Raw genomic sequence first — 26395 nt, 5'->3', positions numbered from 1 at the left:
AAATGACATCAGTCATGTTGACGTTTACAGTTTTAGAGCTATATCAGCTTTATTTAAAAACGCTTAATTCACCATGATATTTATTTGGTGTGGTAACATAATTATAACCTATCTGTCGCCTGCCTGCCGCTGTTGTCGAATTGTCGATGTCGATTGTCGATTGTTGAGCTGCCGGTTTGGTGTTGTTGTTTTCAATTTTCATTATCAATTCTCTATTCAATTTGCTAAGTTAAAGTGTTAAATGTTTGCTTTATAGTTCATAAAGTGCATTAAGCAATTTATAATCATGACGACAAATCCGAGGAAGGGCACCGACCCGGGGCCCTTCGAAGAAAGTGATCAGCTTGTGATCAGCTTACAATTCGACCATTGTAAATAGAATTTTTTCACCTATTTCTCATTTCATTGTTGTTTATATTAGTTGTTTGGCTTTAATTAAAGCGATATTTGCCTTTGTTCAAATATTTATACCGTCGAAAAATCCTAAATCTCTAATTATCGTACGAATTTCAGAAACGTTTCTTAAACGTTTCATATGATTATGAAAGAAAGAAGTTACCTTTGAAAGCAACTTAAGCAACTATAAAATGTCAATGATTTCAGGGGAGCCGGCCAGGAAGTCGGAAGATCATGTATTATGCTGGAATTCAAAGGAAAGAAAATTATGGTGATTAAGGATACTTTTATTACTTTATTGGTTGTGAAAAGTTTTTGATATGCTTTCTTTATCTTATCAATTTGGATTATAACTTGATTAGAGTCTGTGCGGAAAGAGAAGAGTCGTGGAATGTATGGGGCCCGATACATTCCACGACTCTTCTCTATTGCACAGACTCTATAATTTCTAATTTTTCGCATTTATTTATAATGGGATGTTGTCTTACAGGCCAATTTGAACATTTGAACGTACACTGACATCAGAATGATATTATGATCAATTTAATTAAGTTACATTTCTATTTAAACTACATGCTTACAGTAATAATTGTGTTGCCTAGTTGATGGAAAATGAATATTCAGGCTTATAGCCTGGGGTTTACTTGACAACTTATTCCCAAGAATTTGTAGGCACATTTAAGGCACAAATTTACTACTCGATTACCTTACTGTCCTTACTAACTTTCAAACCAAATGGACACCATATGCTTTACCACTCGACCATCAATCAAACAATACAAAGTAAGGTCAATGTGAAGAAGACTGTCTATTAAGGAAGTCTGTACTAGGGCTCCCGGTATCCGTGTTACACGCCGATACGAATACCCGTGTTCTTAAGCCCGGCGGTACTAAGAACCCGGTTTACACGGAACCGCCGGGATTCGAAAACGTTTCGAAGGAACGTTCCCAAGAAACGTATCTCAGACACGTATCTCCGTTTACACGGGTACTTAAGACCGTTCCGAACGGGTCCAAATACTCCGAACCAGTTTGAGCCAATGTACAATGGTAACAAGGTCCACTATTATTATGTTGACTTCAGATGAATTCGTTTGTCGTACGATTTTTAAAGTGAAGCTTTTATTCTATCGCCCCAATTTATTAAGTTAAGATTAAAACCGCGATTTTAATACCGTAAATCGAATTAATTTCCGATTTTTTTTAGTTTAATGCCTACAATCCGAAAAAAGTTTCACTTGTATCGTGGTTTCATAAAACCGCACAATTACTTTTTTTTTTTAATTGTTTTTAACCGTATTGATAAAACATAGCTACTGAGCCATCTTCCTAATCTTCCTATGTTTAATAGTAGGTATACATAATTTTTATTTTAAGCTATTTATATCATTTAATAAAACCGATTGCTTCTAAGCTAATTACAAAAATTTGATATCGATCATAGTTTTTTTTTATAATTACATAATGGTATAGTATTTTCGTTAATAATAGGTGTGCAGACAGAATACAATATTAATTAAAAATAACAGTTTAATTATTTCGTGGTTATTTTTATCTCGGATCTATTACTGCTTTGCGAAAACAACAAACCTGCCAACGGCGCAAAAAAGTTATTAGTAGGTACACAAAAGCGGGATTATCGAGTAATTTTACCCAAGAACCATAAAAACCCATACTACCTTGGATAACTTGCGATAATATTGCTAATTACATTAAGATAGATCTTTAAATTGGTAATCATTCATAATTCACTTTGGTCACTTTCGCACTAGCGTTCAGGTAATAAACTTAAATGCGCACGTTGCCGACCGGCGGTCCATCCATCCATTGTTTTCCAATATCCTTTTGTTTGTCATCGTCGAAAACATGTAGGTTCCCAAACTATTAATACAAGTGTCACCGCCAATTACAAGCTTTATGTCGTTGTAATAAGGTCAAAACATCTGCACAAGAAAATGTTTTCAATTGTTTTGTAGCTGCACCGCACTAAAAAGCGTTTTACTGTGGTAAGAGGTACCTAAAGTAAAAACAATTAGAATTTATTGAGAAGGTGCAATTTTATCAAGTTGATTTAAAGTGTTTATTAATAACTATAGCGACCCGCCCCGGCTTCGCATGGAGAGTCAAGCATAATAAAATACATTCTGTAACAAGTATTCACTTCGAAAGCCTAATAATACTAAGAGTTCAATGTCCATTTATCTGTCACCACTCACTAGGCTGTATCTCATGAACCGTGATAGCTAGACAGTTGAAATTTTTACAGATGTATTTGTACGGAACCTTCGGTGGGCGAGTCCGACTCGCACTTGTCCGGTTTTTTTTAGAAGTTAATAATGGGTTAATTATTCTTAAAATATAGACAGACAGCCATGGCGCACTTTTTTGTAGACCAATGAAAAAGAGACAAGTCCACCATACATTGATATCAAATAGATTGGGCAGCGGATTCGATTAATCGGCTTAAGCCAGCGTGATTTTTTCTAACTTCATTAGCAAACATCGTCATATTTCTACCAATTTAAACAAAACCTTAACAAAATATACACATAAACATTCCCAAAGAAAAACTTCATTCATAGGTGAGGTCTGGTTATCGCGAACATACAGACAGACATACGGATCCGGCGGGGGACTTTGTTTTATAAGGTTTACCTACTGGTCCGAGAGCTGGTGGAAATTTGGAGTAGGTCCTTGAGGCAAGCTGAAAATTTACTTGATGCTTCTCCTATCTTACCCTACCTCAGCACTACAAGTCTGGCTGCAGGGTAGCGGGTCTAAACCAACCTATAAATTTTTAAAGAATTTTTTTTTTGGTGCCCAAAAAAGGTTCTTGAGGCAATCTGTAATTTCTACAAGTGAAAATTGAATATCTAAATAGTCATAAAAAAATTATGCCAGACGATTTGGCCGGGTCTTTAACCTTGCCAAACGCATGCAAAATATTTTTTTTTTAAATTCAAAAAAGGTTCTTGAGGCAATCTGTAATTTTTACAGGTTAAAGTTAAGTATCTAAATAGTCATAAAAAAAATAAGCCAGACGATTTGGTCGGGGCCTTCTACCTGCCAGACGATCTAGAAAGTTACGTATGGCACTTACTCGCACGCAAAATTAAGTTTGTTATCCTGTATAAATGTATGCGAATACAAAGTTATTTTTGTAGTGCAGTAAATTAAAGGTAAAAGGTACAAATTAGGATGTACGATGTGATTGTGATTATGAATATTTGTATATTTATGATAATTATGTACACTGAGTATTAGTAGGGATATAGTAAATGTAATATGACCGAATTTATAAGAATGTATTGTAATTTTAATAAATACATGTACAATTTAAATACAGAATAGTAATGTGTTGTAATTATTATAATGTGTGAATTTGTTATTTTATTATTAATGCTTGAATAATACAAATATGATGATGATGGTGATTGTTTCATGTACTCATAGGTTATTCAGTGTGTGGGGTAAAAGGGGGCGAGAATTTTATTATTTTTGCGCTACTACGCACGGTTTAGAAGCTAGAGCCATATATATATATTTATTTTTCGTTGTTTTTAAATTTCATAATTTTTGCGCTACGACGCACGGTTTAGCAGTTACAGCCCTATAACGTTTTTTATTTTTTTATTTTATCATTGTGTTTTTTATATCACTTATGGGTTCCTTGAAAGGGAACGAAAATTTGATTGTTTTTGTGCTACGACGCACGGTTTTGGAGATACAGCCCTATAAAGTTGTTTTTTTTTCTTTTTGGTAATTTTTTATATTAACTCCTAAAGCTTTCCTAAAGGGGAGGAAAATTTTGATTATTTTTGCGCTACGACGCACGGTTTAGCAGATACAGCCCTATAAAGATATTTCTTGTTTTTTTTTTTTTTTTTTTCAAATATAAATTAAGGATCATATCTAGAGGGGAACGAAAATTTTATTATTTTTGGCGACGCATGGTTTAGGAGATACAGTTTTTTGTTTTTTTTTTTTTAAATATAAATTAAGGGTTACCTAGAGGGAAACGAAAATTTTATTATTTTTCGCTACGACGCATGGTTTAGGAGATACAGCCCTATAATTTTTTTTTTCTTTTTTTTTCTTTTTTGATTTTCATTGTGTTCTTTATTATATTTCTTTGGGGTTTTTTAAAGGGGAACGAAAATTTGATTTATTTTACGCTACGACGCACGGCTTAGGAGATACAGCCCTATAAAGATATTTCTTTTGTTTTTTTTTTTTTTTCAAATATAAATTAAGGATCATATCTAGAGGGGAACGAAAATTTTATTATTTTTGGCGACGCATGGTTTAGAAGATACAGCCCTATGAAGATTTTTGTTTTGTTTTTTTTTAAATATAAATTAAGGGTTACCTAGAGGGAAACGAAAATTTTATTATTTTTCGCTACGACGCATGGTTTAGGAGATACAGCCCTATATTTTTTTTTCTTCTTTTTTTCTTTTTTGATTTTCATTGTGTTCTTTATTATATTACTTTGGGGTTTTATAAAGGGGAACGAAAATTTTATTATTTTTGCGCTACGACGCATGGTTTAGTAGATACAGCCCTATAAAGATTTTTTTGTCTTTTTGGTTTTTTTTTCAAATATAAATTAAGGGTTACCTAGAGGGGAACGAAAATTTTATTATTTTTGCGCTACGACGCATGCTTTAGCAGATACAGCCCTATAAAGATTTTGTTTTTTTTTGCGTTTATTTTAAATATAAATTAAGGGTTGCTTACGCGGGAAAGAAAATTTGATTATTTTTGCGCTCCGACTAAAACAAATTTCAGCTGTTTAGCCCGTTCGCATGAACACAGATGCCATGTTTACATTAAAATAAAAAAAAATACTCAATTTCGTATGAAATTCCTTTAAGCGAGGTTTAGACTAGCAATAACTTGCATGCAATTTTCATTACATTGCGGTATCTGATAAACATTTTGAATGCAGTTTACCTTAGTAGTCGGTAATGTAACGTAAATTGCATGCAAGTTCTTGCTAGTCTAAACCTCGCTTTACAGTTCTCTCGAGTTGCTCCGCCCGAAACGTGATACTTTGAAGGCTGTTTTGACGCACATGAGGACGATATTTCATTGCATGTCAAGAAAATTAAACGATTAAAAACGATTATCGTTCCAAAAACTTGTTATTTAACTGTACAGCGAATAAAATAATTTAAATAACTTATAGTGACGTCACAAAGTTTGTGACTCCCTCACAACATGTCACATTTTCTTGACCCCCTCCCCCCCTAAACGTGTGATGTAATTAATTTTATTTCATTTATTCATTTATTTCAATCAACTTAGGATCATAATACATTACATTATAACATTACATAAAATTATTATATTACAGTTAAGATTAAAATTAAAATTAAATTAGACTAAAATTATATTAAACCCCTAAAATAATTAATTAATTATTTAATAAATTATTTATTATTTAATTATATTATATGATATATGAAAGATGAAAAAAAAATCATGAACACAGCCATGCACGCCATGTTTACATTAAAATAAAATAAAAATATTTCCCGGCCTAGGCCTTCGTCATAACTAATGAACTACCCATGTATCTACAATAGAGATACAGCTGGACATATTGTCGCTAATTTCATATGTACTATGCCCACACCCTATTCATACCCATAATTATCATAAATATATACTCACAATCACATCGTACATCCAAATTTGTACTTTTCTATCTTTAATTTTCTGCACTACAAAATTAACTTTGTATTAGCATACATTTATACAGGATAACAAACTTAATTTTGCGTGCGAGTAAGTGCCATACGTAACTTTCTAGATCGTCTGGCAGGTAGAAGGCCCCGACCAAATCGTCTGGCTTATTTTTTTTATGACTATTTAGATACTTAACTTTAACCTGTAAAAATTACAGATTGCCTCAAGAACCTTTTTTGAATTTTTTGAAAAAATATTTTGCACGCGTCTGGCAAGGTTAAAGACCCGGCCAAATCGTCTGGCATAATTTTTTTATGACTATTTAGATATTCAATTTTCACTTGTAGAAATTACAGATTGCCTCAAGAACCTTTTTTGGGCACCAAAAAAAAAATTCTTTAAAAATTTATAGGTTGGTTTAGACCCGCTACCCTGCAGCCAGACTTGTAGTGCTGAGGTAGGGTAAGATAGGAGAAGCATCAGGCAAATTTTCAGCTTGCCTCAAGGACCTACTCCAAATTTCCACCAGCTCTCCGTCTATACATTATATGACAAGAAATACAATTTCATATCATGTTCTTAAATTAAATTTAAAATAAAGAAGCAAGTTAAAATTGTATTTTTTTATAAATACTTATTTAATGCCAATTTCGAACATTAGTTTGACTTCCTGCCTACATACTGAACTCGATGGTTCTAATATTTTTTTTAAATAGGTACTAGCAGGTTTTTATATTGTATTGCTAACCCGCAACGTAAAAAAAAGTAGCTATTTAGTGCTATATAAAATACTATACTTTGATAGGAAGCGTGAATACTCTTAATACCTATTGCAAGCAAAAACTACATGCTCAAGAAAGGAGTTTCTAAACCGTTTATTGAATTTCGATTTTATGACCCACGGAATAAGGTTAAATATGACAGAAACTCGTCATGAATCTTTTGTCTATTCATTTGTAGCTGGCGTTCGTTCCTTCGCTACTATCGTCAAGGACGTGTCCGGAGCCACGGATAAATAAGATACGTATCTTCGAATACCCGTTTATCCGTGTACACGGGTCTTAACTACACGTTTCTTAATTAAACGTGTGGAACGGGCCAAAAAACCGTTTACGTATTATTCGGAAACGGGTATTCGAAACGTGTAAACGAAACACGGATTCGACCGCGAGCCCTAGTCTGTACTAGTGTTTGTGCACAAACTACACTTTTAGAACATCAGTACAGCAGAAAAAGTGAAGCTCATCAGAAGATTATCTGGTTAAGACTCAAGTCCTGAGTCCTCTGCTTTATCTTAGCTTATCTTATGGTTTTCAGGGGCCCTTGCGGATACACTTTGACCCATAAGGATCTTTTGTGTCCTCTGCTTTAAGACTCGACTCAGTTTTTCAGACTAGTCATTATCATTAAGTAGAAACTTGAGTTCTTATCAAGACCAGAGTCTTTTGTAAAGAAATATAACTTAAAATGCATTGTACTCCATACGAAATTCATTGGTGAGGTACACATCATTCAATATATAACGCCTATTTTCCTCAGTGTTCATTAAAACCTACAAAATTTTTTTTACGAAATCTATCTGAAGGCTCGAGTCCTTTTAAGTTGCGCTTAAAAGACTCAATAAGTGACTTAACTCGGGACTTAAAAGAATCGGAAGTTTTTAGCGCATAGTCGCGTAAAATCGATAGGCAACCAAACGATGGAAAAATGGGGGAAATAATTCGTGTATAAGCATATTTTGGCATTACTAAAAGTACCGAGGGTGGAAGTGAATGGGTTTAAAAGTCCCTTTTTATAGTTTTTCCTAAATAACTCGTAAACGTTTGTACATCTGAGCTGATATGACTCTTGATCTTGATGGTTGATTGATATCTTGATGGAAACACTGATTTAGGTATATGTCTTTATTTATAACCAAGGTATATAATGAGTACTAGCTAGGAGCATGTATGTACGTAAACTGAAATATAAATCGAATTAAAGCGTAATCGCATAAACAGCAATAATAATTATAAGTCATTCAATATATTAAATGGTGACGCGAGAAATGTGCGATGCTTGCATTGTACAACGGTGTTGGTAGCTCATAACAAAAAATAGTCTTATACGTAAATAATCTGTATAAAAATTTCTTACAAAATATATATACAGGTGTCCCAAAAATACAACGTCAAACTGACACTGGAGGTAAGACACCCAACTCAAGTTCACTCAAGTTCTTCAAATTGAGACTCAAAAGACTCGGGTTCCTAGTTCCTACCAACACTAATCTGAGCGACATAATATGAGAGTTATTGCCCTATGATGGTCTCCCCTGCAATAGATTTTATATGCTGGTCTTTCCCATATTGACATTAATGAACCTTTTTGTATGTGTTGTTTTGTAGTTGGACTGTGGTATCCACCCGGGGCTATCAGGCATGGATGCTCTGCCATTTGTGGATCTGATAGAGGCAGATGAGGTTGACCTCCTACTGATTTCACAGTAAGTTTTTAATTTTTCATTTGATTTTGGAGGGGATAGTCAAAGAAGGTTCCCAGCAAGGTAGACCAATGATTTTAATTGAACATTTGGATGAGGAGAAGGCCTATGCTATGTCCAATAATTTGCCTCAGATTGAAGCTACTTGAAGATTCTAGAATTTAGTACTTATACCTCTTGTGTATGATGATGATGGTGATCCCTAAGACAACTCCTTCAAGTCTCTTTTTGTTGGGCTTAATTTATATGTTTTTACGTATTTTTATTACTACAATTTCTAAATAAATTAATGTGTCTAACTACCAATAAATGTCTACAAATATTTTACGTGACAGCTACTCCATATAAAAATTAACTGTCATAGGGTGGTCCCTCTGACGTCAAGTGATGGTCACTTGACGTGAGAGGTATAGTTAAAATGATAATGTATTTATTGATTATTTTCAGTTTCCACCTGGACCACAGTGGAGCCCTGCCTTGGTTCCTCACTAAAACATCGTTCAAAGGCCGGGTGTTCATGACGCACGCGACCAAGGCCATCTACCGCTGGCTAGTCTCCGACTACATCAAAGTCAGGTGGGTGGTGTGGACGGTGTGGTGTTGCACTATTATGGCACAATTGTTTAATTCACATTCATGTTTTTCCACATTGATCTTTTAAATGAATGGATTTTAATTAAGGAAGTAGAAGTATTAGCCTTTTCATTATGGCTAGAGTCGACCACGCTAAGTTGGTAGAGGTTTTGACAGCCCAGACTTCGCAAGGCTATCTGAGTCACTGCTAACTTAGCTCGGTCTAACTCTATAAAGTTAACAATTGTTTTACCCTGTCTGTACCTGCACCTACCTATTACATGAATTGAAATAAACATGAATGGCATGTGTAATGTGTGTTGCACTTGCAGCAACATATCAACGGAGCAGATGCTGTACACGGAGTCGGACCTGGAGGGCTCCATGGACCGCATCGAGACGGTGAACTTCCACGAGGAGAAAGACGTGCGCGGCGTGCGCTTCTGGGCGTACAACGCGGGCCACGTGCTGGGCGCCGCCATGTTCATGATCGAGATCGCGGGGGTCAAGGTCACTCATATATTACAGCCCTTTATTACAACGCGGGCCACGTGCTGGGCGCCGCCATGTTCATGATCGAGATCGCGGGGGTCAAGGTCACTCATATATTACAGCCCTTTATTACAACTCGGGCCACGTGCTGGGCGCCGCCATGTTCATGATCGAGATCGCGGGGGTCAAGGTCACATATATTACAGCCCTTTATTACAACGCGGGCCACGTGCTGGGCGCCGCCATGTTCATGATCGAGATCGCGGGGGTCAAGGTCACTCATATATTACAGCCCTTTATTACAACGCGGGCCACGTGCTGGGCGCCGCCATGTTCATGATCGAGATCGCGGGGGTCAAGGTCACTCATATATTACAGCCCTTTATTACAACGCGGGCCACGTGCTGGGCGCCGCCATGTTCATGATCGAGATCGCGGGGGTCAAGGTCACTCATATATTACAGCCCTTTATTACAACGCGGGCCACGTGCTGGGCGCCGCCATGTTCATGATCGAGATCGCGGGGGTCAAGGTCACTCATATATTACAGCCCTTTATTACAACTCGGGCCACGTGCTGGGCGCCGCCATGTTCATGATCGAGATCGCGGGGGTCAAGGTCACATATATTACAGCCCTTTATTACAACGCGGGCCACGTGCTGGGCGCCGCCATGTTCATGATCGAGATCGCGGGGGTCAAGGTCACTCATATATTACAGCCCTTTATTACAACGCGGGCCACGTGCTGGGCGCCGCCATGTTCATGATCGAGATCGCGGGGGTCAAGGTCACTCATATATTACAGCCCTTTATTCCCTATTCATTTATAAATATCTATAATAATTCCCTTACTATGCGACTAGCGACCCGCCTCGGCTTCGCACCAGGGACCGGCCCGCTATCCCTTATCGGGGTTTTATAAGGGTATTGCATAAGGCTTAACTCACCATACCCTTTGCCAGACGAAACCCTTTGTTTTGGTTTTAAAAACCCTTATATAAAGCTACCACATTTGAGTAATCGGTAGCCCAAATACCCTTACAAAACCCCTATCATCCGCTCACCAACACCTTGCATATTGCTTATAAGGGTTAGCCTTATAAAGGGCTTCCCTTTTAGCATATAAGCGTGCTAATTTAAGTCGTCTACCTTGTTCATAAAGCACACATTACTTCGAATCCGAGCGATCGTCGGCGGCGACGGCGGCGTTCTTTGACTAGGCACGTATTTTCTTTCCTTTTCATACACTACCGTAGATATATACTAATCCTGTCTCTTTTACGCAAAGGGAAACCTTTATAAAAAGCGCTTAAAGATAAGGGTAACCCTTATTAAGAGCTAGCCTTATTTTTGGTTAGCTTTTCGGTAAGGGTTAGTCAAAGGTAAGGGTATGAATAGGCTTGCAGTTCAAAAGGGAAAGTCTTTCAATGTGTTAGCCGTGTTTAAGTGTCACCCATTGAAAGGGTTTTATCGCGGAAAGGGTTGTCCGGTCCCTGCTTCGCACGGGTGCAATGCTGATGTATAGGTATACATATAAACCTTCCCCTTGAATCACTCTATCTATTTAAAAAAAACCGCATCAAAATCCGTTGCGTAGTTTTAAACATCTAAGCATACATGGGGACAGACAAACCGAAGGAAGCGACTTTGTTTTATACTATGTAGTGATACTTACATATTTTTGTCAGTTTTTTGAAGATACATAATTATTTTTTCTCTGCGCGAATGAGGTTTGCACTCAAACTTTACACACAAACTTTAGTTACATTAAAGTAAATCTGAAGTTGTTCTGTTTATTTGTAGGTGTTGTACACGGGAGACTTCTCGCGGCAGGAGGACAGACATCTGATGGCAGCTGAGATTCCGACTGTGCATCCAGATGTACTTATTACTGTGAGTGAAACTTTTTATTCGATAAATAATGTGCATTTCATAGAACTCTGTTTTTATATTGCTAATACTAAAATGACAATTTGAATGTTCAATCTACAACCTAATCCAATTTTTTTTAAAATTTTAATCCAATTAATTTGCCGAAACCAATTGTCATTTTAGTACAAAAAACAAGGTAGGTTAGGTAGTACATTGGAGCATTTGGAGCTGTCATTATAACTTATTGATGATAATAATTATTTCTAAAGGTCCTGTAAAAAAAAAACTTGTTTAAGTTATTTAGAAACTACTGTACAACAAGTGATCGAGTAGTGTAAGGTAACTGGGGATACGAAATCGAGTGGCCTGACGGTGTTTAGCCGTATAGGGAGCGTTCATGAACTATAGGGGGCGGCACAGGAGCCGTTAGATTTTGGGGCGAGGTGTAAATGTGAAGTTTACGCTTCCGGTGTAGCTCACAAGATGGCAGAACCTACTATGCACAAGAAAACATACGAGAACGGTAGATGGCAGCACTCGCTTTGGAAATGTACATGTTTATATTTCCGATTCAGGCCAGTAGATGGTAGACCCTCCGACGCGCACTGTCCCTATGATATGAGCTCAAGACGCGGGGCATTTCCGACCTCGGCCACTGGAACGCATAGTAATTTTTCTTTAGTATAGGTATGGCATTTATTTCAGTTGATTATTTATTTCTGACTGGTTAAATGAGTGTGTTGTGTGTATAGGAATCCACGTACGGCACCCACATCCACGAGAAGCGCGAGGAACGCGAGAGCCGCTTCACCGGCCTCGTGCAGGACATCGTGACGCGCGGCGGCCGCTGCCTAGTGCCCGTGTTCGCGCTCGGACGGGCGCAGGAGTTACTGCTCATTCTAGGTTACTTTTGAATAAACATTGATCCTATAATAAAACTTAAATCGTGTAATCGAGCCGTCTAATATTTAAAGTCTGCCTAGGTTAAGATGTACTAACTCTAATATTATAAGTCTGTATATAACTAACAATCTATGGGCAGTTTGGCCTGAAATAAAGAATTTTATTATTATTAAAAGATAATGGTGAAAAAGAGGGCACAAACATGTATCTTATAGGATACATTACAAAATAAATTACCTTTTCGATGCCGTGTCAAACACATAAGCTGTCACTCAGACGCCACGTCACCGAAATGTCAAAACTGAAATTGAATTTTATGCACATGCACGTAGGTCTATGATGCTCTGTGGTCTTTGACCGATTAATACGTCTTTGGCGTTGGACCTGCGGTGCCGATATATCCGTGATTGGTGTTCAAAAGTTTAAAACATGCCTTATTTGTCGCAGACGAATACTGGTCCCTTCACCCCGAGCTTCAAGATGTGCCGATCTACTACGCTTCATCTCTGGCCAAGAAATGTATGGCTGTCTATCAAACATATGTGAACGCCATGAACGACCGCATTCGGAGACAGATCGCCGTCAACAACCCCTTCGTGTTCCGACACATCTCCAACCTCAAGGTAAGTCTGCACCGAAGAGTTGTTGACTAGCAAAAATCTTAAGTTTGTGCATATCTTTTAATCATGTTTATTTTATTGTTATTATTTTATTTAGTGGTACGATTGCAATTTGGTGCCGTGACCAGGATTTTGTACTACCCAAAGATTTATTGATTGTTTAAAATTATATGTGTAAAATTTACCCAAGGTCAAATTGTGCCTCCGAGTTTGACTGTAAATAGATGGCGCTGTACGGCAACATAACCATATATTTTGTGGTAACAGTTAAAAACGAAAATATTTGGCAATAAGAATCAAATCAGTTACCTCCAAAGTCCAAATGTGCCGAGCCGAACAGCACAATCTACATAAGCTATCAAATTCGAAGCACGAATTTGTTTTAGACTGTGTACAAATACATCTACTTAATTCAATACAACGCTGATTGATATTCTCGAAAACATCATTAATTACTCCAATTATAACATCAAGATGCAGTGTCTTCTCTACAAAAGATATCTATTTGGCGATGTTCGTTTTATTTTTATTTTATTTGTAAAAAAAACTCTTGCGGGCTTACAGTTGACCCCAAAACGCTGACAAGATTAGATATGTTAAGGAAGAAAAAAAAATATTGCTGAAAAAATATTGCACAAAATACACGTATCAGTTCGATTTCTCTTCCCCAATGGCATTCTCCTCTCCAATAGCAAACACATCCAACTCCGGTTTGACCTTATCGTACAAATGCGGAAAGGCGCCTTCCGCCCCATACTGTTTCCTCACCCTCTCATACAACGTCAAATCAAACATCTTCTCAAACTCCTCCCGCGTCATAAATATATCCGCATACAAGAACGAAAAACCCCCAACATCTCTAGTAAACTTCTCCATTTTCCTCATCGAGTCTACAGGGTTGTACTTCTTCTTGTTTTTCACCTTCCCGGGCACCCCGTATACCCCCAAATCATTATACATCGCGTAGTTAGTACCGGGTACCATATATTTAGGGTCAGGTCTCTTTAATTGTCCAGAAGACTGCCCGTGATCTATAACTTTACATGGATACACCAGTAATGGATACTTGTCAAAAAGTTCAGTCGCTATTTCTACCTGTTTTTCCAATTCTTTGATAGGGAGTACTATATCTTGGAAGACTTGTTTAGTAAAAGTGTATTTACGTACTCCAGGAGTAGTTGTGAATTTCAAAAATGCTGGTTTGGGCGGTAATAGCCAACCAAATAGTGTTCTGAACAGAAAATTATTACCGAATGAAAGCATATCTTCGACCACCCAGAATATCGCTCTATTATGCCTTAGCAAGTAATCTCTCAACGGAATCAGTTCTTCCGATTCACCTTTCTTCAAAAAGCTTTCGACGTGCTTGTAAAACCAGGGTTTATACCATTTAGAGCACTCATTGACAGGTATCTTCGGGTCGTAGTCCGCGTAGTCTCCCGTCATGATTACAGCCTCGTTTTTGCTAAAGATCGTGCCTTCGATATAATCTGGGAATTCCTTTGGTTTTTCTTCATATGCTCCCGATAATTCCCTCATCATATTACAGTAATTTTCTTGTCCTTTAACTGGGATGTACTTAATTTTTATATACGGTTTGATTTTGACGATTCTCAGCGTCAAACCGACTAGAAAGCCAAGACTTCCATGCGACCAAGGTAGGGTTTGATAGAGTTCCTTGTGTTCGCGCGCCGTGGCCGTTACCACGGAACCGTCGGCGACCACAACCTCGTAGCTGGTGATGGTCTCGTGGTACAGGCCCGCTTTGTGCGAGTGCGTTGACATGCCGGTACCGAACGCCAGACCTAAGAGCAGATAAAGTTACAAGTTACAAATGATAAAGCTTGTGGCTCGAAGGGGCGATTATGTACGTAAGGCAGCAGGGATTGTAGCTAGAGAGCTAAAGATCGACCTCATTAGCGTGCCAATGGAACCTGGACGGCCTATGTTTAGTAGTAGGTTGATTCAGGCTGATGAGATAAATATTTAGTTGACCACTATCGACTCACCTCCCAGCGTGGCATCATCTAGTTCGATGGTGACCGCCAACGAGTAGCCTCTGGGAATGAGGAACTTGGTGATGTCTCCGATGGTGACCATCGGTTCCACTCGGACCGTCATGTTGGCTTCATCCAGCTCCAAGATATCGTACAGGGGGATAGGGACCTGTTTACGGAAAAATTAGACTATGTAGACAGTTTTAAAGTAAAAAAACAGTATAGAATGTAGAATGAATATTCCATGTAGGCTCGAGTAAATAAAAGAGACTCTCGTTCAGCACTGATTGTTCACATTATCAGTATTTTTCTAAGAGAACGGAAAACTTGCCCACCTCGCTTCGCGCGTATCGGTCAAAACATTTATGTATGTATGGTTCTCAACTATCATTAATCTTCTTCTTCAGAGTTTGATTTAAGCCTTTTTTACCTTTAAAACTCCAATATCACTTACCCGATGGTGCAAATGTTTTTGGAAGAATGTGGTGGACAGCGACAGCCAGTTAGGTCGCGCTGTGCACAACAGGCGTCGGTTGTCTTTGTCCAGTTTATTCCATGCCTGCACCTGAAGCAGATTCATATATGTACATTAATGAATGGCCCGTCCTTGGGACGATGAGAAAAACAAAGATGAGCTGGTATTAGTAGACTGTAGGAAGTGTAGAATGAGAGCTTACTTTGTGCTTTTCCGAATGATAATCTTAAGTGGCTTTTACAACGATAACACGGCTGCTAAAGACTCATCTTCCTCGCGTTGTCCCGGCATTTTGCTACGGCTCATGGGAGCCTGGGCTCCGCTTGGCAACTAATCCCAAGAATGGGCGTAGGCACTAGTTTTTACGAAAGCGACTGCCATATGTCCTTCCAACCCAGAGGGGAAACTAGGCCTTGTTGGGATTAGTCCGGTTTTCTCACGATGTTTTCCTTCACCGAAAAGCTACTGGTAAATACCAAATGATATTTCGTACAATAGTTCCGAAAAACTCATTGGTACGAGCCGGGGTTTGAACCCGCGATCTCCGGATTGCAAGTCGCACGCTCTTACAGCTAGGCCACCAGCGCTCTAGGCTATGGCTGCTAAAGACTGATCTCTGAAAAATATTGTCAAATGATCAGTACCAACCTGTCGCTGTATCTCGCGGACCCTTTCATCATGGCTGCCGGAGCTGAAGCGACGCGCAGCCGCTCGCAGTTTCAATAACAGACTGAACAAGAAGCTGGCTGGTAGGCAGAAGACAAGGACGACCAGTTCTCTGTGCTCTTCTAGCCAGCCGATGATGCGGGCTTTCCACGATGAGGGCAGCATGGCTGTCGAGGAGATATGGATTAGATTGGAACCCAGGAATGAGGCTCAATGAACACCCCCAACTGGTTATTTGTCTGCGTGCCTAGCGCACACACGGCGTGGAACGGTACTCATCACTGTTAGTGCTTGAAAATGAGACCTAGGCTCTTAGAAACATGAAGCGAGATGCCCACCGATCTATATTTCGAATTAGGCTAAAGTGTAACACTTCTCTAAAGCGTTTCACATTTGAAAAGTTCTGTTTTTATAGGTTTTATGCTACCCATAATAATAAACAGTTTTTTTTTAAATTCGTCTTCTTCGCACGGTGACTTGTGACAATAATTGACTTTCAAATATAAAGATGATGAATTTAATTTAAAAAACCGGCCAAGTGCAAGTCGATCTCGCGCGGAGGGGTCCGTACCATTACGCAAAAAACGGTTTAAAAAAAACACGTTTGTTGTATGGGAGCCTTACTTAAATATTTATTTTATTCTGTTTTTAGTACAGGGTGGGCCAGTGATAAATGCATTTAAAAAAAACAATTTTTATGTTTTTAAATAAAATTTACAAGCAAGACTGGAAGAGTGCCGCAACCGCTACGGACGACATCTTGATGATTTAATTTTTAAAACGTAAAATTTATTTCTTTATCCCAAATTCTAATTATAATTTTTATTTAAAAACATAAAAAATGTTTTTTTTTAATGCATTTATCACTGGCCCACTCTGTATTTGTTGTTATAGCGGCAACAGAAATACATCATCTGTGAAAATTTCAACTGTCTAGCTATCACGGTTCATGAGATACAGCCTGGTGATAGACGGACGGACAGACGGACAGACAGCGGAGTCTTAGTAATAGGGTCCCGTTTTTACTAACTTTAAACTTAAAATGCGCGTTAAGAAAACTTCCTACAAATATGTATATTATTAAATGACAAACCGTAAATAAACATAACAGTGCACGATATCAACATGTTATTAAATTATAAAATTGTCCCCTATATTCAGACCACTCACAATCGCTTCATATTTGAGACTGACTAACAAACCATTAGAAGAGATTATTTTGATAACTTATTACCTATCATGAACACGTTTATTATGATAGTCTATTTCCTTCAAATCCTAGTGATTATCTCAGCTGATAGCTAAGAATCCGTGTCTAGACGACATGAGGACAAATATAAGTTTTTTTCTTTAATAAGGAGCTTTTCGATTACACGAATATAATAGCAGGCGACTTCCTTATAACCTTGAATACGACATACGACCAATTCATTGAGTAATATTCGACGGACTGGCGTATTTGCGCAAATTATGTAATTTAAATCTCTATTCACCGTTGATAAGGACTAAGTATCACACGTGTACAGAAATTGGATAGCGAAGCGATAGTGTGTTGCCAGGCGGTGCTTTAAAATAGAATATTTGGGTGGCTATAGTAAAGATTTACAATGATTTGGGTGATTATACATTTTTACATTCAATAAATCATAAGATATTGGAACTCAGCAAATTGTTTAGGGGGCAAACTCTAACCTCTGAATATGGACAACACGCATACACCTTCCTTAACAGATTTTAATGGTCTACTCATTCTCATATAGAAGCGGAAACATCTCGTTTAGTGGTTGTTTTCCCGTAATGAATGAATGAATAGTATTTATTTCAGGACAAGTCCCATATTGTGTAATAACATGTATTGTAAGTTTATGATTTATGCAGCAATCTACTTACCATGGGTGGATACTGGATAGAGTTACAAATCACAACTAATATAACACTTTATTTTTTGATACCTACGTATATATTCTGCCTATCGATTCATAAAATAATCTGCTTTAAGCTAGAAGTGGTCAGACTGCCAACCCCGCAGTTGGAATGGGTTGGCAGTTTGGCGACTTCTACGCGAACGTAGTTGCGGTCAGAGATTCGTGGCTCGTGATCGTGAACCGATGGAGCAATTTGCGTGCGGTTTTTTAATCGAAAATGTCGTCTGTTGGGATCATTCTTATATAGGATAGGGAAGGATTTTATTGGGAGTTTTAGGTTATAAATAAATTGTTGGTTGCAGGGCATCGACCACTTCGAGGATATCGGTCCGTGCGTGATAATGGCGTCGCCCGGCATGATGCAGTCGGGGCTGTCGCGGGAACTGTTCGAATCCTGGTGCACCGACCCCAAGAATGGAGTCATCATTGCCGGTAACTTTTTTAAGAAATTAGCTATATCTCGGCCGGATAAGGAATTGCCAGCCTTGTGTTACTAGACGGTCTTGCGTCGCTCGGCCGTTTATACTTCACTCGGCATAGTTCCCTGACATCTGTTGGAAAGTACTAAAGTTACAAAAAAATCTAGACTCAAACCTAAATTTTTCATGTTGTACGAACAGTACTAAATTCCATTAAAGCAGCCTTGTGACTCGGCATGTTCAAATTTTAGGTATCTATTATAAGAAACATAACGCCAATATTACCGGATGTTTAAAAATATAATGTTATTATGCATCGCGAAAACAGATAGCTTGTTGTCGGGTGTTTTATTATGTCATTTATGAGCAAATATGTATTAGTAATATTTGTCCATATTTACAGGTTACTGTGTCGAAGGTACGCTGGCCAAGACCATCCTCTCGGAGCCGGAAGAAGTAACATCCATGTCAGGCCAGAAGCTGCCACTACGGATGTCGGTCGATTACATCTCCTTTTCCGCCCACACCGACTATCAGCAGACCTCAGAATTTATCAACATACTAAAACCACCACATGTCGTAAGTAACTCAACCAAACCAAATAAGTTAAACTATCTTCGAGCTGGAGGGTGTAATCTCCAGGGCCGGGGCAACTACTGCTGCTACTCATGGCCATCGACTACATCTATTTTTATCGCACATATTGTCTATTAGGTAGGTGAACATCAAAGTTCATTTACATATTCGAGTATAATTTTTTTTTATGTTTTCTTTTTAATTCCAATGTATATTTCTCTCTCTCACATTCTATATTTATTTTATCAGTATTATTTTTTGTTCTTTATTTTATTTGGCTGTAAGTTACAATTTGGTGCCGTGACCAGGATTTAATGATTCCAGGATTCTTAATTTTTAGTAATGCTACCAATTTTATAGTACATTCCCTTTTTTTATTAAATAATTTAAACCATGAATGAATTGGACTTGTTCAGGTGCTAGTCCATGGCGAGCAAAACGAGATGTCGCGTCTAAAGGCCGCTCTACAGCGAGAGCATCGCGGCGCGCTTCATGTACACACACCGCGCAACACACAACAACTATCGCTCACGTTCAGAGGGGACAAGACTGCGAAGGTAACACACACACACACACCAGAGATAAGACAATGTAACACACCGTCTAAAGGCCGCTCTACCAAAAATGCACTACACAAGTGCACCAAAAATAGCGAAGGCCTTTTAAGGAATTTAAGGTGAATTACACACTGACACACAATCTACACACACGGTGATCAGAGCGGTAGATTAGACAATGTGTATAACACGCAACGGCACCACTGGCCGATGATCGTGCGATGAGGAGGAACAAAAGTAGGAAAGCGAACCCTGGGCTCCGAAGCTATAGCATCGGATGCAACCGGAGCTAAAATGAAAGAGCTCACTCTCTTTATTGATGAGTGACTTATGATGTGTGTCTACAGGTGATGGGGTCTCTGGCGGTGGAGCCCCCCGAAGAAGGGAAACAACTTCAAGGCGTATTGGTCAAGCGGAACTTCAACTACCACATACTGGCGCCGCAGGACCTCAATAGTTAGTACACAGCTTGTTTTCGTTAAAAGTTATTCTGTTCAAAACGAATGCTAAATATGTGTCTCACGCACATTTCTAAGGTCTGTTATACCAATACCTATACACATTTCTTTCAATTTAGCGGCCCAAGAACCCTTTCTAGTGCGACATAAAATAGTAGAAATTAAATAAAATGAAACTAAAAAAATTCCATACAAAATTATTGCCATGTACTTATGTATGTGTGTGATTAGCATTTTACGTCAAAAATGTGACAGTTACGTAGGAAGTGGCGCCCTCAATAATTTTCTACAATTTCTTATCGGACTATACTCGTAGACCTATTCCAAGTATGAATTGCAATAGTCATTTCTTCTTAGGCGATAACTTGTATAGTGATTAAGAGATATGTAAACGTCAGCTGTCGCTCCGTTTGATTAATTGTTTTATTGACTAAGAATAGGAAAGGTTGTGATGAGTTAGGGTCGATTGCACCAAACAGTCTGTAACCTTTTTAAGCGTTTGCTAAATTTTATTGTATGGGATGTTATGTAGGTCACTGTTGAGTAACGTTGATCAGTCGGCTAATTGTGGTTGGTGGTGGTTGGCTGCATTTAGGGGATTAAAATGTATGTCAATATGCGTCGACGGCGGTGTCTGTTCGGGGCTTACTGTTATTGCTTTTTATTTTTAATAAGTAATAATGTTTCTTAGATTGGCTTACGATGGGCTAACATGTATTCCTAACAAATGTGTGATAACCTCTTTTTTATTCCTTAATTTTCAGAATACACGGAGCTAACGCAATCCGAAGTGTCCCAACGACAGTCCATCCACTACGCCGGCTCGCTGCCGCTTCTGCGGCATGTGGTCGTGCAGGTATCCATTCATACATATTCTTAATTGCTGAACATGCTGTTACATGGCATATGGCATGAGTCCTTTCAGGGCGTAGCAAATTAAATACCGAAATTAAACAATAAGCACACACAACAGTAGCTCCTGTTGAAGCTACTCGTTATGGAGCGAACCATGTCAAGCAATTTGCGACTTAAAAAAGCCCTGTGTCCTGTTTTAATGTCTTTATTTCACGGAAGTTCTGTTATTAAATCAACATCTATTTTTTTTTTAAGGTAGCCGGCAACGTGGAGTTCTTGACTGAGACCAAGTGGCGGTTGTACCAGTGCGTCGAGCTCACCGTCGATAATGGCATGATCACGCTCGAGGTATGACACCACACACTACCCACGGCATGATCACGCTCGAGGTATGACACCACACACTACCCGCGGCATGATCACGCTCGAGGTATGACACCACACACTACCCACGGCATGATCACGCTCGAGGTATGACACCACACACTACCCACGGCATGATCACGCTCGAGGTATGACACCACACACTACCCACGGCATGATCACGCTCGAGGTATGACACCACACACTACCCACGGCATGATCACGCTCGAGGTATGACACCACACACTACCCGCGGCATGATCACGCTCGAGGTATGACACCACACACTACCCACGGCATGATCACGCTCGAGGTATGACACCACACACTACCCACGGCATGATCACGCTCGAGGTATGACACCACACACTACCCACGGCATGATCACGCTCGAGGTATGACACCACACACTACCCACGGCATGATCACGCTCGAGGTACTACCCACGGATAACTTTTAAACTATACCGTGATACTACTGTACTGTACTGTGTACTGATAAAGGAGCAAGCGAGACATAGACTGTGAGACCTTAGTGTTGGATGATGTTGGACATTCTGAATATAATATGTTTTGAAAAGACGTGTCCCGCCGAGTTTGTTGCGGGTCCCATATTGGGATACCCTCCTACAATTTAGGAGGGAATTAAATCTTCTCGGGTCCGTGGTGTAGGGTTGGAGCCGGCGTAGTTTTTATCGCGTATATATATATCTTTACTTGAAAATAATTGTAGTGTATAACTAGCCTTATGAACCGATTTTGCATGTACAACCAGCCTTAAAGTTTATAGTCTATGATTGTTCATTATTTTAGTATGTGAGTATTTTTGCACTTTGTAATTTTTCCTCAGTCACCCGTTGACCACGAACGCTGTAAAGGGTTCGAAACGTCGGCATGTATTATAAATTCAATATACGCGATATAATCCGTTTTCATAGTTTTATACCGTGAGGTCAATCTTTAGGTTAATGGTGCAAGGTATATCCCAAATATTGTTTATAGTGAATACGCACCTTCACCTTCACCTTGTTTGGGATACACTGTTTCTGAAATACTATGCAGTTGTTTACAGAAACAATTTTTCAGCTCACATAGTGTGAAATTGTGGACTGTGAGGTACAATAGTGTTTACCGCAACTGTTTCTGTGTGTCAGAAACACGTGGACTTCTGTTTCTGAAACCGTGTTTCTAAACTAAATGTTTATAGTAAATACGTGGCTAAGTGACGTAACTAAGTCAGCATTGCAAAATAGTTTTGTTGATTAGTTTATCTGTTTTGTTCCTCGTCAGTGGCAAGCGTCGCCGGTGTCGGACATGTACGCGGACGCACTGGTGGCGGCCATCTTGTCGGCCTCCTCCCTCCCCACCCCGCGGGCGCTGCCGCTCGCGCCCAAGCTGGATCGCATGCACTTCAAGGTGAGCCTTGTGTCGCTACACGTAAGGTTCTAATTACAGTGGCCGCTGTCGGTGTACCTACATACGTCATGTCGGTCTACTCCAAGAGCGTTGCCGCCGGCACCTAAGTTGGATCGCATGCATTTTAAGGTATATAAAGGCACCTTTTACTCATCCAGCCGTTGATCCCTAAATCACTATATAATGTATAACTATGCCCAATGTATAACTTTATGCCCAATTGGTTTGTATTTTACTACTTGACGTTGAAAAGTAATAAATTGGCATAGACTAATATTATTTTAACAACATTAACATTTCTCAGTTTATACAGATGTGCCAAGAAATCTGATGTGTCCAGGCAGGTGTGGGTGTGTGTGTGCTTAATTTAATTTCTATTCTTTCTTGTCCGATTGCAGCATAATAATAGTATCAGCAGTGATATAATCACGTGCGTGTATTATTTGCAGGAGTGTGTGATCGAGATGCTGCAGGAGATGTTCGGCGAGAACTCCGTGCCCAAGATGTTCAAGGGCGATAAACTGCACGTGGACGTGGCCGGCAAACGTGCCGAGATTGACTTAGCACACATGGTAAGTTCTTATACATTTTTTCATTTCTCATGCTCTGAGAGAAGGTTGTTTTAAAAGGTGTGCAGAAAATGATACGTCTCTGCACTAGAGCATTTTACGTTCCAAGTACGTTTTTTTTACGTTAAGCAATTGAAATTTGGGTTTAAATGAATTTAGTATAAAATTTTCATTCTGATATTTCCATTTCATAAATAACGATACTTTTGCTTAAATTGTTAATTAAAAGTACCCTCAAGAAATACTATAAAAATTTATACTTAGTAATGATTTTGAAAAAACATGTATTTTACTTTCTACGTATTCGAAATGAAAAGTAGAGTGTTTAACTCGGGCGAAAGGCATCTTTGCAGCCTCGGACTATTGGCTTTTTCACTGCGTTCGAGCGCCAAACAACCTCGGTAGAAATGAGTGCCTTCGATCCCTCGGTTAACAATGTACTATTAAATCTATTCGTTCATAATAAATATGTCCGGCCGGGTTGTATATATTTATATGGGATGTTTATTTAGTCACCTGCAATAATTTACGAGCTCGCCGTCCCGAGCAACGTTTACTATTAGACCGACCCCGAAGTCGCGAAAAAAATGTCAAGGTCAGACGGCTCATATGTATGAAGTTCCCCAATTTGTGAGATGCTCAGTCCGTAAATTGTTGCATGTGAGTAAATAAACACCCTGTATTATTGAACCTTCTCATAAATGTATGTGTGCGTGTGCGTGTGCGTGTGCGTGTGCGTGTGGTGTACGCAGGAGGTGTCGTGCCCCTCTGACGAGAACGTCGAGCGCTGCGTGCAGGCCGCCGTCGGCAAGCTGTACAGCGCGCTCGCGCCCGCGCGCCCCCCGCCCCCCGCGCCCGCCGCCGTGTGAGCGGGGAGCGGGGGAGGGGGGCTCGCCGGGCCCCGTCAGCACCGCACCGCACGAATAACTGTACTCGACCCACCGCCGCGCCGGCGCCGGCCCGCCCCGAGACTACCCTATATCATTGCTTTTTAAAACCTAACAAAGTGCAGTTATCTAGGAAAATTGTATAGGTACAGTCGAAGGCAAAAATATCGACCCAGACGAATGGCTCAAAAATATGTGTACACGACTTTATTGTCTACGGTGTAAGATCGTACACATATTTTTGAAATTTTGGGAATGATGTATATTAATTACCACTGCTCTTGACTGTACCGATATACAGGTAGAAAAAAATAATGAGCCCAGGGGAAAAAACGCCTTAAAACCTTAAGTTAGCTCACTTTACTTGAAACTATTTTATTTAAAAAAAAAACCAAAATTGCACTCTTAGATTTGTCATTTTTCTTTTATTTTGTCTAAAAAAATTCTTGAGGAAGTCCCAAATATTCGATTTTATGAATATTTTGTACGAAGGACAAATGTGAAACCTAATGTTTCTCGGAGAAATGTTATCCATTAACATTACCTGTATCGACTAGTACAATAAAACAGATGGTGTTTATTTACTTTTTGAAAATTTTAGTCGAATTTTAGTCTCGGGCGAGACGAGCGAATTAAAAAAAATCTTTGAATGCAGTTTTATTCTTTTTACAACTAAAACAAAATAAGCCAACTTAAGGTTTTAAGAAACTATCCCTCCGGAGCCCATAATTTTTTTCCACACTGTATATTATTAGTTGGTCAAGCCGTGATTTCCGTATAATAATTTATACTACTAACAATAAAATCAAACCTTCATACTTATTATATAAAATGAAATAAACTTCAAATATTATTTATATTTTTTTACCACACAAAAGTTGGAAATCATTGTTTTACAATAAATCTTCTTAAAATTCAAGAGGCGAAGTTACAAAACCACTTTGTCTCATCGAATTTTAAAACCTAATTATACATATAGCGTTGCACACAATATTTTTTCTAAAACAGCAGCAAACACGTAAAATGATAACAAAATTAAAGAAAATATTATTTTGTAAATCTTTGCCTAGAATGTAACATTAAAAAAATGCAAGGGTTATATAATATTGTATAAATTCTCATAATAATACTGTAGAGTTGGGCAAAAATTATCTATTTACGAATAACCGGAAAGATAACTAAATCATCTTTTATTTGAAATAACTAAATAATCCATCATTTGTTATATTATAAATTAGTTGGGATTTTAAATGAAAGATGAATGTCAGTAGTACAGTGTCAGTGTGACTGTTTGAACCGACGTGACATTCTTTAAATTTATTATTAGAAGCTTACTTCAATAACAAACGAGGCCAGTTATCTTCATCTAGATAATTTATAAAAAAGTTGTCAACGCACTATTTGTGATTGAATTTATCTTCGAATAAATTTATTTGAAATAATCATCTAGATAAGAAATTATCTAGTTAATGCCCAACTCTGTAACACTGTCATTAGCCATAGCCATCCCACGCCCTCCCTCCCTCGCCGCGCTTCCAATGAAGTTGACTGGCAGTCATTTAATTGGCAAATAAAAGTACTGGGTGCGTAGCCAACGTACCAATCGTTTACACTCCGTAGCGAACGGAATGCAACTGGCCCGGCCGCGAGGAGTGATAGAGAGAGATGACTACGCTACGCCACGGAGTGTTCACGATTGGCACGTTGGCTAGGCACCCAGGAGTTGAATTTTTTTTATGTCATACCTTTGCATTTAAAAAATAAAATACAATACGTAGAGATACAAATTAATTGTATTATAAAAAATCGGCAAAGTGCGAGTCGGACTCGCGCACCGAGGGTTCCGTACTTTTTAGTATTTGTTGTTTTGGCGGCAACATAACGTGAAAATTTCAACTTTGTTTTGGCGGCAACAGAAGTACATCATCTGTGAAAATTTCAACTGCCTAGCTATCAAGGTTCATAAGATACAGCCTGGTGACAGACGGACAGACAGACAGCGGAGTCTTAGTAATAGGGTCCCGTTTTTACCCTTTGGGTACGGAACCCTAAAAAATATTGTTTCAACTTGGTTATTAATTAAGCAAGATAACTTGATGAACTGAACTGAAATAAAATTGAGTGAATGAATGATTGTTGCGTATTGAATACATATTTTTTGTATTGTCGGTTATAAGAATAAAAGACAAATAATATAAAT

The 26395-nt window shown here is 38.7% G+C and overlaps 2 protein-coding genes across 2 annotated transcripts; one reads left to right on the top strand and one right to left on the bottom strand.

Moving 5' to 3' along the window:
* Positions 1-174: 174 nt before the first annotated feature.
* On the top strand, positions 175-26199 carry LOC134749329 (cleavage and polyadenylation specificity factor 73). The gene is made up of 17 exons (XM_063684244.1): positions 175-371; positions 604-667; positions 8478-8575; positions 9020-9148; positions 9478-9655; positions 11442-11531; positions 12263-12413; positions 12861-13036; positions 18399-18528; positions 18919-19094; positions 19508-19648; positions 19996-20104; positions 20871-20962; positions 21217-21309; positions 22614-22739; positions 23189-23311; positions 24061-26199. The coding sequence occupies exons 2-17, from the start codon at positions 638-640 to the stop codon at positions 24175-24177; spliced, it is 1959 nt and encodes a 652-aa protein (XP_063540314.1). The 5' UTR covers positions 175-371; positions 604-637; the 3' UTR covers positions 24178-26199.
* On the bottom strand, positions 13681-17356 carry LOC134749338 (delta(24)-sterol reductase-like). The gene is made up of 5 exons (XM_063684257.1): positions 17265-17356; positions 16154-16338; positions 15485-15595; positions 15043-15199; positions 13681-14838 (listed from the first exon to the last, which is right to left on the bottom strand). Exons 1-5 carry the CDS (start codon positions 17296-17298, stop codon positions 13682-13684), a joined length of 1644 nt encoding a protein of 547 aa, XP_063540327.1. The 5' UTR covers positions 17299-17356; the 3' UTR covers position 13681.
* Positions 26200-26395: the final 196 nt, after the last annotated feature.

The sequence above is a fragment of the Cydia strobilella genome, chromosome 18 (assembly GCF_947568885.1).
Source record: "Cydia strobilella chromosome 18, ilCydStro3.1, whole genome shotgun sequence".
NCBI classification, from domain to species: domain Eukaryota; kingdom Metazoa; phylum Arthropoda; class Insecta; order Lepidoptera; family Tortricidae; genus Cydia; species Cydia strobilella.
This window is presented reverse-complemented; position numbering and strand designations above follow the sequence as displayed.